This window comes from Micropterus dolomieu, linkage group LG09 (assembly GCF_021292245.1).
Source record: "Micropterus dolomieu isolate WLL.071019.BEF.003 ecotype Adirondacks linkage group LG09, ASM2129224v1, whole genome shotgun sequence".
Taxonomy (NCBI): Eukaryota; Metazoa; Chordata; class Actinopteri; order Centrarchiformes; family Centrarchidae; genus Micropterus; species Micropterus dolomieu.
Window position 1 is genome coordinate 9,358,588 of NC_060158.1, and position 18,210 is coordinate 9,376,797.

Consider the following 18,210-nt stretch of genomic DNA (forward strand, 5'->3'; position numbering starts at 1 on the left):
TCTGTCAGCCTGGCTACAGTGCTGAAAAGAAACCTGGGGTTGTTCCTATTTTCCTCTATCAATGACGAGTAGTACGCTGCTCTGGCATTACGGAGGGCCTTCCTATAAGTTTTAAGACTATCTTTCCAAATTAAACGAGAATTTTCCAGTTTGGTGGAACGCCAAGGAAGTTTTTCCTTGCCTCTGTCGCCTAGTGGTTGCTCTTGATGGGAACTGTTGGGCTTCTGTAAATAACATCATAGAGTACGGTCTAGACCTGCTCTTTTATGAAAGCGCTGTGAGAAAACTGTTGTTGTGATTTGGCGCTATATAAATAAAATTGAATTGAATTGAATTTTGTGTATCATTTTATGGTATCATTGTTAACATAATGGCAGTTCATTGTAACACAACGTATCCTGTCACTTGAGATATGTTGTGTTGCAATACAAATGTGCACAACAGGAGTACTTTGTTTACATTGGCCTTCCTGACAAAAGAGTGAAATAAGGTTACATGAAGTCTTTTTCTACATGTTAAAACATATAAAGGCCTCTGCAATATTTATGAACATGTATGTTTTTTTATTTATAAAGGGTGTTAGTTATGGTGGTTTAAAGAAGCCACATGCAGATGAATTATTTCTTCAAGACAAACTCTTTAGCAGCCTATCTGGTTTTAACTGCAAAGTTCAGATGGTTACGAACGGACTACAGCTGTTATTACACATAAAGTAAATATAGTGAAGGATCTAAAAACCTAAATTTTATGTGATAGGCAGGCTTTTTGCCTAGTAAGGCCATGGGCGGCTATAGCCTCTCAGTGAAGCTCCACCCCCCTGTCTCTAGAAGCAGGCACACACCTGTGCCGCTTTAGGAGTTGATTTATCGAGCGCACCCAGGATCTCTCTGTAGGCATTGTGTCCCAGTGTGGCTAGAGAGCAGGTATGTTTTGTAGGAGTTATGAGTCAAGGCTGACAATGTTTTTAACTTGTGAACATGTTTTAATTTGTTTTAATCACAGGTATTTTAAGTCACCTGTTGTCCAGACCTCATCAGCTGAATACCCTGTTGTGCTAAAGGTTCACCACAGAGAAGGAAGTGGTTAACGCTGAGGTAAAAAGATGTTGTCTAATAGTTATGCAAGCTTACTAGTTTGTGTGCCTTTTGATAACGTGATTCACATTGCAGTGGGCCTAAACATCCGATCCATAAGCAAGGTGGAGTCAGAGCTGGGTTGACTACTTACTGCATTGTGTGAGGTAAATATTGTCAGGTATTGATCAACTGCTGCTATTTGTGTTTGAATTGTTATGTCTATTTTATGAGAATTGTTACAGGATGGGCCCCTGTGAATGTGATTGCCAACTGCCGGGGTCTGCTAGGGGTGTGGCGGTTGTCCCTGTTTTTGGCTGTACGATTTTCCTCAGCTTCTAAGCCATTCCCCCCCCCACCCCCTTTTTAGTGTTCTGCCAGACGGACAGGGTGGTGGATTGTGGGAACCCCTTTCCCCTTCAATGCATGTGGTGGTGGGTATGACAGCTGTGTGTGCATGCTTTACTTAGTTTTATTGTGACATTTGTGTGTGTCTTGCTGTGTCTAGGTGGCTGCGCGCCGGTGTGAGTGGTGTCAAAGCACCTGGGTGGCCCACAGGTAACCCCGCACCGGCAGATCTGGTCCCTGTAGATGCTGAGGCGTTTTTAACAATGTGCTTTTATCCCTCCCCGCATCTCTGGCAGTATTGGCATCCACATCTTATTTGTTTTTATTGTTGTGCTTGTGCAGCGAATAAAATTGCCCAAAGCCTGATCTTTTTAATTGTTTAAATAAATCTTCCTTCCGGTTGAAACTCATGTCTTTGAACTTTATTAATTGTGGGAAACCCATGGCAATTGGTGAGTGACTATTTGGGGATTTGAACCCCTCACTATTTGACTTGGTTACATATATAACTTAAATTAATGTATCTTTCAAAGGAGATGGCCAATCTGTTAGCACTCAGCTATAGAGTATACAGTCAGATGCACAAAAATAGCTAGACACACATGATGGACTTGAATACTGATAGGTCTGACATCAGACGATCAACAGGTATCTGATTTTAAAAAAAACAAAAAACAACCTTCAACTTACTTCAACAAAAATAACAGGAGCACAATCACTGAAAATCACTTAAAATTCAGTTAATCCATTTGTGGCTTCTTTATTACAAAAAACATTCTTACAAGCATTCTTAACACCTTTTATAGAGCAAAGCAAATAGTTGCCTACAGTATTTAGACATCCAGCAGACCATTCGAGTTGTGTTTCCATCCACCTGATGTGTCCAACATCCACTCTTTTAGCTGTTTGCTATCCACCAACTCCTGAGAAAAATATCTTGTTCTTTAGCTGATAAATGTTCTGTCTTTCTGCTGTTTGGTGCTGAGTTTACAGTAGAGCTGCCGGCTACTGCTGGAAACAGGGTGGATGAGAGCAGCAAAATGCCATAAAACCTAAACTGTTAGCTAAATCAGACTAAAAAGAGCTGTATAAATGCAAAGCATGTGATATTACATTTTTACAATACAAGTAGTCATTTGTTCCTTTTTATTAATAAAAACACTGACATTGTGAATGTTTTCTCACCTGAAGCTACAGAACATCTGCTTGTTGGTGGCATGAAAACAGTTTGACAGAAATTCTTTACATTTAAAGAGTAAAAAGAACAAGCAAAGTATCTTATCTAAACATAAAACAATTTTAACTCAAAGCTTCGATCACTCAGGAAAAATGATATTTGACTTTGTGGTGAGTTGAAGTTGGTGTGGAAGCTGTCGATCACTGCAGTCTAGTAGCAGCAGAATGTGCTTTTACATTTTCATACTGGACTTCTGCATCATTATTTACCTGTGAAATAAAGCACAACAAACATATTCTGAAAAAAAAAAACTGTTTCAAGAGAACAAACTGTTGATGTTTCTACCAGAGAGTTAAAAAGTGACAATTAATTTTTCATAATAGTTATTTTTAAACTCACATTGTTCTCATTTTCCAGTGGATTTGTTTTCCCTGGGGGAAAAAATGAAAAATACCATTATACAAAATACCATTACAATCTAAATAAATTATTTACATTAACCAGTTCTACTAAACGATGGTCTGAATTTCCTCACCTCTGTCTCTGATGACTTGAACTGTGATTACAATCATCAGGATCAGTCCTGCAATTCTCAGAGTCAACAAGACGTAGCTCAGAGGAGACCAATCTGTGGAATCTGTTGAACCTGGTTTACAAAAAAAGCAACAATGTTTAAAGCTGGGACAGGCATTATTTGTTATATTTGTTGAAATTATCTTTAAATATCATCAATAAATCAAATGCTATAAATGAAAAAATCGGGTATCTGTGGCTGTGACAGGACTGTAATAAGTATGGACAATCATTTAATTTTGGTACCTGCTCATTGCTCATGAACGTGTGTTTTAGAATTGTTTTCAATTAAATACTTCCAAAAATCTAGCGGTCTTACCTGAATTTGAATTTCCTGGCTGATTGCCTGTGAAGACAGGTGTGTAGTCAGCCTCTATCTCTACATTGTTCTCCTTATGAACATACTGGCAGGTGTATGTCCTGTTATGGCCACTCTGACGTTTCACAGTCAGAACAGAAACACAGTCCTTCTGTCCGAGGAGCTTGTACCCGACACCTTCACCAAGCAGCACAGTTCCTGTCTCGTTTACCCAGCGGATGCTGTTTTGTTGACAAGGAGGGAGGTCGCTGTATCTCAACAGAGAGCACTCTAATGTGATGTTACCGTCACTCATTGGATCAGCGTCTGGAGGAGATGGAGAGACTGAGGAAAAATAATTGATAGCTGTTAAGTCAGCATCAAAAATATTTAGCATCTGCAGGAAAGTCAGTGACTTTACTACAAAACTAAATTTTTCTAATCTTTGGTGATGATTGTTCTGCTGAGTGAAAATATTGAGGAGAACTGAACCAGATTGAATCAAGACCTTTCAGTTTGGTTCTCTACAAGCCAAATGAGTGAATAAAATGAAAAAAGAAATCCTGTGAAGAATATTTATCAGCAAACGGTAATGTTAGTCGCTGCATACTGGGGGAGGGTTTCAGGAATGAAGGAGCGCTGCATCAACAATGACCAATCATATTGGCTCCTCTCTCTTTCCCTGAGCCCCTTCCACTCTACCTACGCTCATTCACTGAGAGGGTCTCTCATGTTAAGTGCCATCCCAAACCAGTGAGGCATTCAGATCCATGTGAAATGTGTGCTCATGGACATCTTCCCTTGAATGGAAGGGTTGTCCCCATAAAGCCTGGATGAATGATGGCTTTTGTTTCCTCCTTAATGTGGAGTGTCTTTTACAGCTGAGGGTGTGGAGAAAGGTCGGTTTGGGAAAAGACAACAGTGTTAATTACGCTCCTCTAATAATATGGAGAATTTAAACAAGTAATCTCTGCCTACCATAATCACCAAACATATAACAACAAGTAGATAGCAGACAGGAAAAAGGGGGTAGCCTACAGCTGGAATGAGGCTGAGCTTAACACGGTGCAACATTTTTGTGCCAAAAGCAGAATTCCCACTTGATAGTCTCTTTCATGGAAATGAGACTCACTTGTCAGAACCTTGAGATGTGTTGCTAGATCCTTATCAAAGTCCATCCCCTGCCGGCAGGTGTAGAGACCAGCATCTTCAGCAGTGATGTTTTTAATGTCAAGAGAGCACTTAGTGTCCACACTCAGCCTGGCAGCTCGGGCTGAGGTCTGCCAAACACTTCCATTTACAACATCATAGAAAGTCAGAGATGGTCCTCTGTTGTAAAACCATGAAACACTGGAGCATGTTGTGTTAGAGGATGATACACTGGAACAGGGCAGAATAGCATCATCTCCAGGTCTTTTGTAGAAATTGTGTTTTTCAAGGTTGCCTGCTGGAAAGAAAAGAATACATGTTCTGTTAGAAAGAAAACACAACATTTAAAATCATTATTATCTCTAAAAAGAAACAAAAGAGTTTTTTTTTTTTTTACATTTGCAACCACAGGGAGCTCAGGGGTGTGGTGGCATACATTATGGTGGAGATGTATTTATTTATGTAAAGGAAAGCCAAATGGATGGAGCAGCGAGACAGTCCCAAACGTTTTGGTTTATGTCATTCTCTTGCTAATTTGCAGCTGACTGTTAAACATTTGTTTGCCTGTCTTTCTGTCTTTCTCTCTCTCTCTTTCTCTCCCCCTTAACTTCCCCATCATGTCCCTTCTGTCTGTGGATCACTGCTACAATGGGTGGAAATGGAATTAGCGCCAACAGTTATGTTTACAACCTCGAAAATCAAGCAAGCTAAGACACTAAACCAAGTGACGTGATTTATTGATCTCCTCTGATCCATTTCAGTACAGTGGACAGCGCCTAAATACACATAAGCCCAGCTGTGCTGCTTAGGGGAATTACACACCAAAAGCATTAAACTAATTCCCTTGTGCCACTCTAAATGCAGGCATGCTGAGTAAGGGTCAGTTGTCCTGTTTCTCCAATCAAGAACAAGTTACAAATCACCTGATCCACTCTGCACATGCTCAGTTAGTTCGACTTCCACATGTGAAGAAGTAGCACTATGTGGCAGGGACAGCCATTTTATTTTTGTTACAGGATTGCCAGCTTTTTAGTTAAACTGATCAAACTTCATTCATGTTTATTGTGTGTCTATGTTGATGTCTTTCATGCAAGTTGTTAGTGCTAATGTTTCAGCTGTAAGCTGTAAGGTAAGCTAGTTCATGGTTACTAGAGTCTGGGTTGGTTGTAACAAGATTCTGGGTTGGTTCTGACAACAAAGAAAATGTTTAGCTGTATTTATGTGTTTTCTTTGAATTTCAGTATGTGTCGACACACACAGTGATGTTTAATTGTTTCATTATTAGGTTCAAATGTTAGTAAAAGACTATAAAGACTATAGACTGGGTCCTGGCCTGCACTCCAGGAGTGCATGTGTACCAAGCAAACCTATAATGTTATGAAAAATAATATTCGGAAATACTATTTTATAAGCACTTGTGCTGGGGCACCACACGAGGCCTTCGGGACGCCTTAGGTATGGTTATAATTACAATTATTTACTAGTGATCAGTTAATTGATAATTATTTTGAATCAGTTTAATCAATCAGTCTCATTTCAAAGTTGTGAATCCTCCTGGATTTAAAGAGTACACACACAGTTCCTGTGATTAAGGTGAAATTATTAATTAATTTATTAAACTGAATACAAAGTGAGGTTAAATATATCAACATAAAAACAATGATGATTAAATAACCAGGATGTAATCAATGAGAATAATGGAGTTCAATGAGAATTTAGTCTATTGTGGGAAAGAATCTGATTCTAAGGGAGCAAGTTAACTAATGAACTAAATTTGGCTAGGAGTTTTAGGCTAAAAGAACTAAGGATTAAAGGCTAAAGGATTAAAAATAAAGAACATCACCTTGCCCACGGCCCCATGACTAGTTAGCGCTTAGGTCCTTGGCGTCCACAGTTTCAGCAGCTTAGCACGCCAGGACCAGCTTTTTACTAGCAGGCTTGTCCTGGGGGTCCGTCCTAGCCGGCTTGTTGTTGAAGAAAACTTGCAGTGATAGGCTGTTACAGCTAGTGTAAGTAGCCCACGTGGCTGGGTCCGAACTTTGGTGGGAGTGGCGAAAGTTAATTCGACTGAAATAAAGCTTAAAAGGTAATGGTCTGATAACTCTTAACAAACAAAACAAGACAAAGTAAATTCAACAAAGGTTCGCGTGAATATGGCTAAGTAAGTTGCTGGAAGACAAAGAAAATTTCACGGACAATGCAACTACTATACTAACTATACTAAGTAACTTAAAGATTATTTAATTCAAACAAGGTAATAAGGCAAGTTTATAAGGAGACAATTTGTTCACACAAAGGTATTTGAGGCTGTGCCTTCTCTGGTGTCTGGCTTTCCTCACCAGTTTCACAACTGGGTGTGAAAAGTGATAGGGTCTTTGATGTTTCGAGGTAACTGAAAGGAGAACATTGTTACCATGGTTACCCTGCCCTTTTGGTCTTGGGGAGTGTCTGAGTGTGGGGGGGTCAGTTTAGTCCTGATAACCTAGTTCAGGATGAGGTTAGTCTCTGGACAAGGTTAATACCGTCATTTTAACAGTCATGCATAGAGTCTGTTATCTCAACTTCACCGGACGTGGTAGGTTTTATGGTCGAAACTTCCCAAACAGCACTTCGGAGTGGATCAAACCTTTCACCCCCTCCTTTGGGGTACTTCAGCTGTCTGTTGAGGGTTGATATCTCAACCACCCCCCCTTTCTCTCAGGGTGAGACAAAGAGAGACTCTGGATTCTTCCTTTTTGGTATAAAATAGTGCTGGGCAACGATTAGAATTTTTAATCGCGATTAATTGCATGTTTTTCTTGCGATTATTAATTTAATAATGAATTCTAAAGTAGTGCAATTTTAATTTAAATGTACTGCTATATACACAAAAGTGTAATAACATGTGGTTTGCAAACATTTAAACAAATAAGGTGCTTTTTACCAGCAGTATTCCCTTTACACAGTAGCAATAAAATATTTCTTGTAAATCTCAATTTAAATATTTATATAATCAAATCAAATATTAAACCAAAGCTATTTGCCACTGCCAGGGCATTACCTTTTATCTAGCTTGTTAAAACAAGTTACCATCAGAATCCAATTTTCTTGTTGTTTTTTTCTGAACAGGTATCAGGTATCTTTTATCAGGGAGCAGCAGAAACAGTCTGTTCAGTAGGGTTTTGACGATGTCTACAAAACTACATTGAAACATCGGGATGGACGATGGCAAGGGGCATTAACAAGCAAGCGGCTCACCTGCTGCCGTGATAACGGATCGCAGAATATGGAAAATATGGTAAAAAGATGACAGCGTAGTCTGCTGAAGCCTCCCTCCACTGCTTGTTTGGGTGGCTGATTTGCAGGCTGATCAACATCCCGCCCCTCCTGTGACCCATGGTTTGGCTGCATGTGTATTCAGAGCTAGTGAGCGAGGGACTTTCAAGCTAACAATAGTAAAATAAAAACTGCATTAAGGTGCCCAGCCCCAGTATAAAATAATTAAACCAACACTGGTTGTTTTATCACTGCGGTGATGGTGCAAGACAAACAAACACAAACACACACTCTAATTTTCTGCTGGTGCATATTTTGATATTATCACATTCATCCTCAGCGCTGCTCCATTGAATATAGTTTATTTCGGTTTACCTTTTTATGTATGATTGCTTTTGTATTACTGTAAATTGTCTGTTACGTAGCAGAAATTAGTCACATGCTTAATTTTATTTTACAACCTGTTATAATGTGACAAGTAAACTTACCTTCTTCGGTATGTTACGATTAACCAGGGGCGCCGCACAAAAATCTGGACCCTGTACATAAGCATTCTCTATGGGCCCCTCCCACATCCACGGCTATTTATATACACTCGTGTTTGAGACTAGCTTTTTTTGACATGAGCCTTTTTCTAACAGTGCAAATTTCACATTTCTGTAAAATTATGATTAACATCTACATAAGAAACCAGAGTGTTACCTTCAAACTCAAACTGAAGGACAAAAATAAGGATTAATTCCAGTAGAGACATTTTGCGTCCATTCCCTGTTGAACTCCGCAGATGGATGGACGTGAGGCTTCTCTGCCGCAGGTCTGTGAGTGATGGTACTTCCTCTTTGTGGTTAACCTTTAGTGAAAATACCTTGAGAAAGAGCAACACCAACCACCCATTTCCAGAGAGTTACAGTTACATCACTCTTATGCCCCCTCTAAACCAACTGCACACAGCAAGAAGAGTAAACTTCTGTTTCACAAACTGCTCTGCACAGATCAGGGATCTCTGTAGCAACAGGGGAACAAAAATGTTGTAATTTCCACTCTGTCATTTCAGTAGAATAATCAAAAGAGGAAGTGATATTTTTGGTAAGAAACCAAATACATAACAACAGGACTAAGGTTAGCCATGCTAGCAGCTCTGGGAGAGATTAATGCTAAAATATCTCAGTCTAGCATGTTAGCATGCTATAATTTACTCATTACACAAACTGCAGTTTGATGATGACACTAGATGAAAGTTAAGGTATCGCTAAAGTAATGAAAAAAATATCCCAAGAGAATAATCCATTCAGTAGGCGTCACCCAAAGCAGCCTCATGGTGACACTTTAGGAAAAGTGAGGGGATCAAAGTCACAGGTTCATCCTCTGGCCACCATAAGTATCTGTACTTATCTCATGTCATGATAATCTGTCCAGTGTGGTGTTGACATTTCAGTCAAGACCAAAGCTGTGGACTGACTGACAGACAGACAGACAGACAGACAGAGCCATCCTTAGAGCGATGCAGCTATCATGGCTAGAAACAATATCATCATGTCAGCTAGTTTGTGTTTCCTGACAAAACATGATCTAAATGTATTAGGGTTAGATTTAGGTATGTATTTTCCCTTGACTAAAGATGTAATTTAAAACATCAAATATGCATTAATATTACTTGGGATGTGATGTCATATGATTTATTTATCTATCTTGTATTAATTTATGTCTTTTAATAGTTTTGAAATTTAACCATATTGGAGGTTTGCAGAGCTCTCACATTTAAAAAGATTACATCCTGAAGTACAGTATGTTTCATCTTTTTTTTGAGTAAGCTGGTGAGAGACAGGTACAATGCAACACACAACATAAATGGACCAACAGGTCATAGCTGGATGTACATCTCTTTCTGACATTTTGGAAGGTTTTCATTTCATCATTAGTATTATGTTTAAAGTAAGACTTAAGACTAAGTGTTAAAGCATATTTTCACATTTTTTCAAGTCTGTCTTAAAACAATGCTCACTTGCACAAATGTGCACTAAAACAGTTTTAGGTTGCCGATGTAGGATTTTTGAGGCCCATACTCATACCGATACAGACTTTTGAGGGGGAAAATTCACAGATACTCATAATGTGGCCTCTATAATGAATTTTTGAGCTGGAATTAAAATACACTTTTCGACTTGTACATTATGGAGATTGTGCTCCAATTCTATGACAATGCAAAGGTACTCAGAAGGTTGCTTTCTTAAACTAACTTTACAGTAGCTGACAAACATCACATTAGCCTGGATTAGTTAAAACACATTTTAATATCACAATACATATTTATGACTAAATAAGAAACAATGAAAGGTAGATTTGGAAAAATCAATCATTAGGTATTATTCATAAAGAGAACAGACTTAAAATCAGACTTAGAATCAGACTTAGAATCAGACTTAAGACACAACACTGTCGATTCAGATGTTACAATACTGCCGTTTTTGGACAGAAGGGAACGATCTGGAATACCTGGAGGTCATTGCTGACTTCATGGTGTGAGCGTAACCAACTTCACATTAATGACAGCAAGACAAAGTAGATTTTGGTAGACTTACGCAGGAAGGTGCCCCCGACTCAATGGTGAACATCCAGGGTTTGGATATTGATATGGTGGGAACATAATAGTACCTGGGTGTTCAACAATAAACGGGACTGGTCCAACAACATGTCCTGTACAAGAAGGGCCAAAGTCGTCTTCATCTGTTGAGGAGACTGAGGTCCTTTGGTGTGTTCAGGACACTGTTAAAATCTTTCTATGACACTGTGGTGTCATCTGTCTTCTGTGCAGTAGTCTGTTGGGGAGCAGGAAGCACAGGGATCTAAAAAGACTCAATAAACTGGTTAAGAGGGCTGGTTATGTCCTGGACTGCCCTTTAGATAGCGGAGGTGGGTGAGAGGAGGATGTTAGCCATGCTGATGTCAATCATGGACACTTCTCACCCCCTGCATGAGACTGTAAGGACCCTGAGCTGCTGCTTCAGCAATAGACTGCTGCACCCACAGTGCAAGAAGTAGGGCCGGTATTTCATTCCAGCTGCTGTCAGACTCTTTCAAAAGCAAAGACATAATGCTGTGACTTTTTTTTTATTTTATTCCTGCACTGTGCAATTGCACATTCAAATATTTTACCTGTACTGTATATCCACACCCCCATATTTTATGCCAGTATTATACTGCTGTATATATTCTGCCCTGTGCAATTAAATGTATTTCTACTCAGTGCAACTACTTCCTGCTGCGGCCTCTGCAATATTTCATATCAATCACATGTCAATATTTCACTTCATGTATAATGAGACTAAGATATATGATAGTTTCACTTTCTGAAATGTTATTACTGAAAAAATTACTTTTTCACACTATTCAAATTTTCTGAGATGCATCTGTAGTTGATGTGATTATTGTTTTGATTATTATTAAGACTACGGCTCAGTCACACCATTAACAACAGCTAAGGTTTTTGCTGAATAGACGTAATGTCAGTGAGTTACATCATTAAATCACATCTGTTGATGGTGTGGTTTTTGCTAGTGAACTGATACTTAATAGTTCTGACATCAGACTATCAACAAATGTAGCTGAGAAAATAAATAGTATAAAACAGTTTAGTTTCACAAAAATCAAATGGAGAACAGGAGCACACAACACATTTCAGTTAATCCATTAATGTGGCAGAAAAAGATGAAAGACACCTCTGACACCTTATAGAGCAGAGAAAATACAATGCCTACAGTATTTACATATCCAGTAGGTCAGCATCATATTTGAGTTGTGTTTCCATCCATCTGATGTCAACATTCACTCTTCTTTTTGCTGTTTCGGTCTCCACTAATGCTTGGAAAAAATATCTTGCTGCTAAATGTTTTGTCTGTCTGCTGTTAGGTGCTGAGTAGTTTACAGTTGAGCTGCCAGCTACTGCTGGAATCAGGGTGGATGAGAGCAGAAAAATGCCATAAAACCTAAACTATTAGCTAAATCAGGATAAAAAAAGCTGCATGCAAAGTTTGTGATATTTTTCAGTCTCTGCTTGTAGTTGGCATGAAAACAGTTGGACAGAAATTCTGTACATTTAAGTCGTAAAAACAACAAGCAATGTATCCTAAACATAAAACAATCATATTAACTCAAAGCTTCGATCACTCAGGAAAAATTACTGTGATGATATCTGATTTTGTGGTGAGCTGAAGTTAGTGTGGAATCTGTCAATCACCGCAGTCTAGTAGCAGCAGGATGTGCTTTTACGTTTTCAAACTGGACTTTGTCTGCATCATTATTCACCTGTTTCTACCAGAGAGTAAAAAGTTTCATCTTTCATTTTTCAAATCATAATAGTTATTTTTAAACTCACATTGTTCTCATTATCAAGTGCTTTTGTGTTCCCTGGAAAACATCATTACAATACTAAAGGTATGATTTACATTAACCAGTTCTACCAAAGGATGGTCTGAATTTCCTCACCTCTGGATCCGATGACAAGAACTGTGAATACAAGCATTACGATCAGTCCCGCTATTTGCTGAGTCCACATGACGTAGCTCAGAAGATTCCAACCTGTGGAATCTGTTGAACATGGTTTAGAAATAAACATTGTTACGACCCCTCCCCCTTCCTGCTTCCTTCTCCTGCAGGAGGCTGCAGGCAGGGAGGCTGATTGGGCAATCACCTGTGCAGCTCTACCTCCAGAGCTTATTTAGCCAGGACTGATCAGTCTTTTGTCTCTCTCCTCTTAGGCTGACGTCCTACCGGGTTTGTCTTGTGTTTCTTCTTTGCTTAATCCTGACAACACACACATACACATCTCTCATCCATTCACTGCTGACACAACTGATAGTCATACTTTGCTACACCACATATTATTGGTGATCATTTGATTCTTCTTTTACTTTTATAATAAATCATACCATTGGCTTTCAAACCTATTGTGTCTCACCTCCTTTTTGTCATGGGCTAAGAGTTGGCTTGTGGCAACATGTAAATCATGTAAATAAGTACAATGTTTAAAACTGTTTTGTTAAATTTGTTGAAATTATCTACATCATCACTTAATCAAATGCTCTGATAAAAATGTGTAGTGACTTTATAGAGAAGCCTGAAAGGAGCGGGTTGGATGTTTTTTTCAGTTGGTTACTTTCATTTACATTTACTCATTTGGCAGCCGCTTTTATCCAAAGTGACTTACATTTGAGGAACAACATACAAACATCAATAGAGCATCAAATACAGATCTACAACTGACAATACATACTAGTAAGAGCAGCATTAAGTACTAGTAAGAGCTCATAGTACATATCACATCAATGGGGTAAATACCTAGGGAAGGAAGTAAGAGTTGTTGAGCAGTTTCTGTCTCATTCTCATCTCAACAGAGAGCACTTTAATGTGACTTTTCTGTGTTTCTTTAGATCAGCGTCTGGTGGAGATAGAGAGACTGAGCCAACCGTTGTCTTTGAAGAATTTATTTAACAAAAGAGAATAAACAGAGAAGTACTAAAACACATAAACAGCTGTCCACAGACCTCGTAAAAGTAATGATAATAATAGAACATACATAAAAAATTAAATGTAAGAGGACACAGTTTTCTGCCATAACAAAAATAATACTTGTTCTGTTAGAAATAACACGTTACATGTATAACCATCTGCATGTAGAGTAAACACTTATCATGAGGATTGTATGTTATTTTATTCTTATTTTTACAACTACATGGAGGTAACATGTCCCCCTCCACCATCTAGTGGTTGTTTTTATAAGAGAGATCCATTTATATTTCTGTCTCAGTTACTTAGTTACTTAGTTAGTGATAACACTAACTTCTACTATTGAAACAGCAAAAAAACAAAAAAAACACCACACAGTTGATCAGAGTAAACAAAACTTGATTTTGATCAAATAAAAATCTGCAGATCTGTCATTGCCTTTGTTTTGTTTTGTGTGCATTTGTATTATTTATCTACGCTGTATGTAATAACTGCATCATGTTATAATGTAAATACTTACATATTCTGTTACACAGGTGGAGTTTAAAGAAACCACACAGAGAACAAAGAGAGACACAGACCATTTGATCATTACCTTGTTTTGCACATGTGTCTGTATGCACTGAAAAGAATACCTAAATATAATTGATTCATAATTGCAATCCTGTTCTTGTCTCACACAACGTTTACTAGAGGCTAGAAAGGTTATCAAAGTTTATCAAAGTGGTTTATAAAGCAGATAATTTGTGGCTTGTTCCTCTATGTGGTTGACCTATAGTGAAAATCTTTTTAAAAAGTCATAAAATAACTTGAGAAACAACACCAACCACCCAGCCTGTCATCAGTTCCAGAGAGTTAGAGTTGCATCACTTCTATGCACCCTCTAAACCGCACACAACAACAAGAAAGTTGTTTCACAAACTGCACTTGTCAATTACACACAGATTCCATATTAATCATTTTTTTAGCTGGATGGTGGTGCGTTTTGGTATCATCCAAAAGAGTTTTTTTAACTTATGATGTTAAAATATTAAATTTTTTATAATTTAATTAATTCACCCCAGTTAATTCTGGGATCTATGTCGCAATTTCCACGCATTTGTCATTTTGGTGGTGTAATCAAAAGAAGAAGTGGCAAACCAAAAACAGAATAACAAGTCTAAGACTTCTACAGCCATGCTAGCAGCTCTGTTACACTGTACTTCGGCAAAGTGATGATTGTTTTGATTGACATTTCACATTATTGTTCAAACATGGCCCATATCAGACTGAAGTGTGAGCTGTCCACAGCCTGCAAGTGACCCTCCAAAAGCTTGCTTACAGTTGATTGATGATCAGCATGTTTTTGTCTGATGGTAAATCCATTAAAAGGGTGTCCTCGTACAAGTAGCCTATTTGAGTATATGGATAGACGACAAACTTTTATTCACTGGACTTATTGATAATCTAGTTAGGATGCTCGAAGTGATGACTGACTTTATTTTAGAAAGAAGTCTAACCGCCACTAAAAGCAAAAGAAGAAGAAGGTCAGCAGCAGACTGAAAAAAGGAGATTTATGCCGGGATGTTTACAATAAAACTCCTGGAGCTAGTCCACAAGTACTGAGATTGTTATGATGTCTCATTAAAATCATAACCTCCTCGCATGTTGCTATGTTTACAATGTTCAAATTCGAAGGTTGTCAAGGATGATGATCCGGTGTCAGAGAGGGATGATCTGGCCCCTAGTGGATTCACGTTTAATCCTCCAGGTACATGCAAAGTACGCAGGCAAGTATGTGAACAATGCCGTTTGTGTCGCCTACGCCTGTCTACACCTACGCATTGTTAAAAAGCAGGTATGTCGGGGGCTTTATTGTGTCACAGTCTAAGCAAACAACATTGTCATAAATGGCTGCCTAGGACCCAAAATGTCAGGGGGCGCCGCAACAGAAACTTTTCGACTCAGAGCGAATCAACTCCACCCAGCTGAAGCCACACAGGTGATAGTAATCATGTGCACCTCGTCACAGTTTGTGACGGGTGGTAACAAACAGTAATTTGTTCCTTTATTAATCTAAAAACAATGATTAAATTATGAATCTTTTACCATCTGAAGCTACAGAACATCTGCTTGTTGTTAGTATGAAAACAGTTTGAAAGAAATTCCTCACATTTAAAGAGTAAAAAAAACAAGTAATGAAGCCTAAACATAAAACAATCCTTTTAACTCAAAGCTTCAATCATTAATGTAAAATGAAATGATATTTGACTCTGTGGTGAGTTGAAGTTGGTGTGGAAGTTGTCGATCACTGCAGTCTAGTAGCAGCAGGATGTGCTTTTACATTTTCATACTGGACTTTCTCTGAATCATAATTTACCTGTGAAATAAAACACAACAAATGAGATTCGGAAAAAACAATTTAAAGGGAACAAACTGTTGATGTTTCTACCAGAGAGTAAAAAATTTCATCTTTCATTTTTGAAATCATAATAAAAAATTTTTAACTCACACTGTTGTCATTATCAAGTGGTTTTGTGTTCCCTGGAAAAGAAATAATGACAAAGTAGCATTATAATACTAAAGGTATGATTTACGTTAACCACTTCCACCAAAGGATGGTCTGAATTTCCTCACCTCTGTATCTAATGACAAGAACTGTGATTACAATCATTACGATCAGTCCCGCAATTTGCAGAGTCAACATGACGTAGCTCAGAGGAGACCAACCTGTGGAAACTGTTGAGAAATCCGTTCAGAAATAAACATGTCAGTTAATAAATAAGTACAATATTTAAACCTGTGGTAGGCAATTTACATTTATGTTATACTGTGTTGAAATTATCTTTATCGTCAATAAATCAAATACTCTGACAAAAAATGAAAAAACATCCAGTATCTGTGGCTGTCGTGGGACTATAATAAGCATGACTGACTCCCTGTCCTTGCAGGACTAAATAACAATAGTGTTAAAAATTTTCCTTTTCTGAAAATATTCGACCTTGAAACCAAGAGGCTTTGTATCTGGTGGGCTGCATATTATCTTACCTGAATCTGACTTTTCTGTCTGATTGTCTCTTATGCTACGCGTGGAGAAAGGTGTGTAGTCAGCCTCTATCTCTACATTGTTCTCCTTAACAAACTGGCAGGTGTATCCCCTGTTGTGGCCACTCTGATGTTTCACAGACAGAAAGGAAACACAGTTCTTCTGTCCGAGGAGCTTGTACCCGACACCTTCACCAAGCAGCACAGTTCCTGTCTCATCCACCCAGCGGATGCTGTTCTGTTCACAAGGAGGGAGGTCGCTGTATCTCAACAGAGAGCACTCTAATGTGATGTTACCGTCCCTCTTTGGATCAGCGTCTGGTGGTGATGGAGAGACTGAGAGAAAACAAGTGAACACTATTAACTCAGCAAAAAAATGTTTGACGCCTGCAGGAAAGTCACGGACTTTACTACAGAACCCTGACAAGTTTTTCTGTTCATCTTCTGTGATCATTGTTCTGCAGAGTTAAAAAAATGAAGGAAGACTGAACCACATAGAATCAAGACATTTCAGTGGCATTTCAACAAGCCAATAAATAAAATGAAAAAAGGAAACCTGTGACGATAATTTATCATCAAACTGATATGGCAACACTGCAAGCAACAATGACCAATCACATAAGCTGAGCGCCATCCACTCTACCTACGCTTACTTACTGAGAGCGTCTGTCATGTTAAGGGCCGTCCAAAACTAGGGAGGCACTGAGTTCAATGTGTCTCCCATTAAATCTAAGGGGTGTCCTCATCATGCCTGAATGAATGATGGCTGTTGTTTCCTCCTTTATGTGGCGCGCTTTCACACTGAGCGTCTGAGTGAAGGAACGGGTTGGGAAAGGACAACGGTGTTAACTGGAAAGCAGTTGACCAATTTTCCATTCATGGAAACCACATGGAAAATGAGAGAAAATTTTAAATGTCCTTGTTGTTGTAAAATTATTTACATTATGTTGCTTGGTTATGTTGCAGCAGGATTGTGAACACACCCCCGAGTCACGTCATATGGTAGCACAGGTTGAATGACATTAATTTAAGAAACCAAAACTCAAAGTTGTATTATCGTCCAAAGGTAAAAAATGAGTCACTGCTGGCTGGTAACTGTGTTAAGTATATAGATAATGTTTTTTTCTCAACTGGTTTTAAACGTTTGAATAATGTTAAGTTGGTTAACATGTTCGGTTCAGTTGCTGAAGTTGGCTTTTTACTTTTTATTTACCTTGCTACTATTGTCTCTTCAAATGCAATTATGGTAAAATGGACCATAACATAACACGAAACTTTTGAGCCGTACCTCCAACACATTCTCATCTCAATGCGTCAATGTCTGTCCCTGTAAAGGTACTCTTCAGCGCCCGTATGTAGCTAGCGCTAGCTAACTAGCACTTCCGGAAGCGTTTCATAGAGACACTAAATAACTATGCTATGCTACCCTTTCTCAAATCGGGCTCAGCTCACAGTGGGTGTGTGAAATAACCCTAACCTTTCGTTAGTAAAGGGGCTAACATGTGATGTAATAAACTGATTTATACCACAGCTGTGTTTATGTTCCGATTGTGACGCGTTCTTTAGAAAATCAATTAACTTCTATATTTGCACACCTATGAAATAGTCCCAGTCTTTGACCTTATTACACTTGCATATCAATACACCAAGTTTGTTGTAAAGTTTAAATAAAGTGTGGCGTTGTGACAGTGGGCTGACAGACGTACAGAGAGCAACATGTTGAAACAGTACCGTAACACTGCATTTGGGATTTCAAGGACCACAGTGTTGACCTGGCTCTGAATTATCATGCGATTTGGACAAAAAGAAAG

At 38.6% G+C, this 18,210-nt stretch overlaps 2 protein-coding genes and 2 long non-coding RNA genes across 5 annotated transcripts in view; 1 reads left to right on the plus strand and 3 right to left on the minus strand.

Moving 5' to 3' along the window:
- Positions 1 to 785: 785 nt before the first annotated feature.
- Positions 786 to 1,831, plus strand: LOC123977081. The gene is made up of 4 exons (XR_006826527.1): positions 786 to 923; positions 1,003 to 1,094; positions 1,170 to 1,240; positions 1,582 to 1,831. It is a non-coding gene; the product is annotated as an uncharacterized LOC123977081 (long non-coding RNA).
- Positions 1,832 to 2,146: 315 nt separating this feature from the next.
- Positions 2,147 to 8,782, minus strand: LOC123977079. Its single transcript, XM_046059565.1, has 6 exons — positions 8,576 to 8,782; positions 4,602 to 4,916; positions 3,491 to 3,814; positions 3,134 to 3,244; positions 2,998 to 3,029; positions 2,147 to 2,867 (listed from the first exon to the last, which is right to left on the minus strand). Exons 1-6 carry the CDS (start codon positions 8,625 to 8,627, stop codon positions 2,799 to 2,801), a joined length of 903 nt encoding a protein of 300 aa, XP_045915521.1. The 5' UTR covers positions 8,628 to 8,782; the 3' UTR covers positions 2,147 to 2,798.
- A 3,127-nt stretch (positions 8,783 to 11,909) lies between these two features.
- LOC123977082 lies at positions 11,910 to 12,438 on the minus strand. Its single transcript, XR_006826528.1, has 2 exons — positions 12,356 to 12,438; positions 11,910 to 12,181 (listed from the first exon to the last, which is right to left on the minus strand). It is a non-coding gene; the product is annotated as an uncharacterized LOC123977082 (long non-coding RNA).
- Positions 12,439 to 13,563: 1,125 nt separating this feature from the next.
- LOC123977080 overlaps positions 13,564 to 18,210 on the minus strand; it is a 9,848-nt gene continuing 5,201 nt past the window's right edge. For both annotated transcript variants that reach the window (XM_046059566.1, XM_046059567.1), the window contains exons 4-7: positions 16,403 to 16,735; positions 15,992 to 16,093; positions 15,867 to 15,898; positions 13,564 to 15,734 (exon numbers count right to left, since the gene is read on the minus strand). In XM_046059566.1, coding sequence (XP_045915522.1) covers positions 15,663 to 15,734; positions 15,867 to 15,898; positions 15,992 to 16,093; positions 16,403 to 16,735 — 539 coding nt within the window. In that variant the 3' untranslated portion in view covers positions 13,564 to 15,662. The remainder of the gene's footprint in view (positions 15,735 to 15,866; positions 15,899 to 15,991; positions 16,094 to 16,402; positions 16,736 to 18,210) is intronic.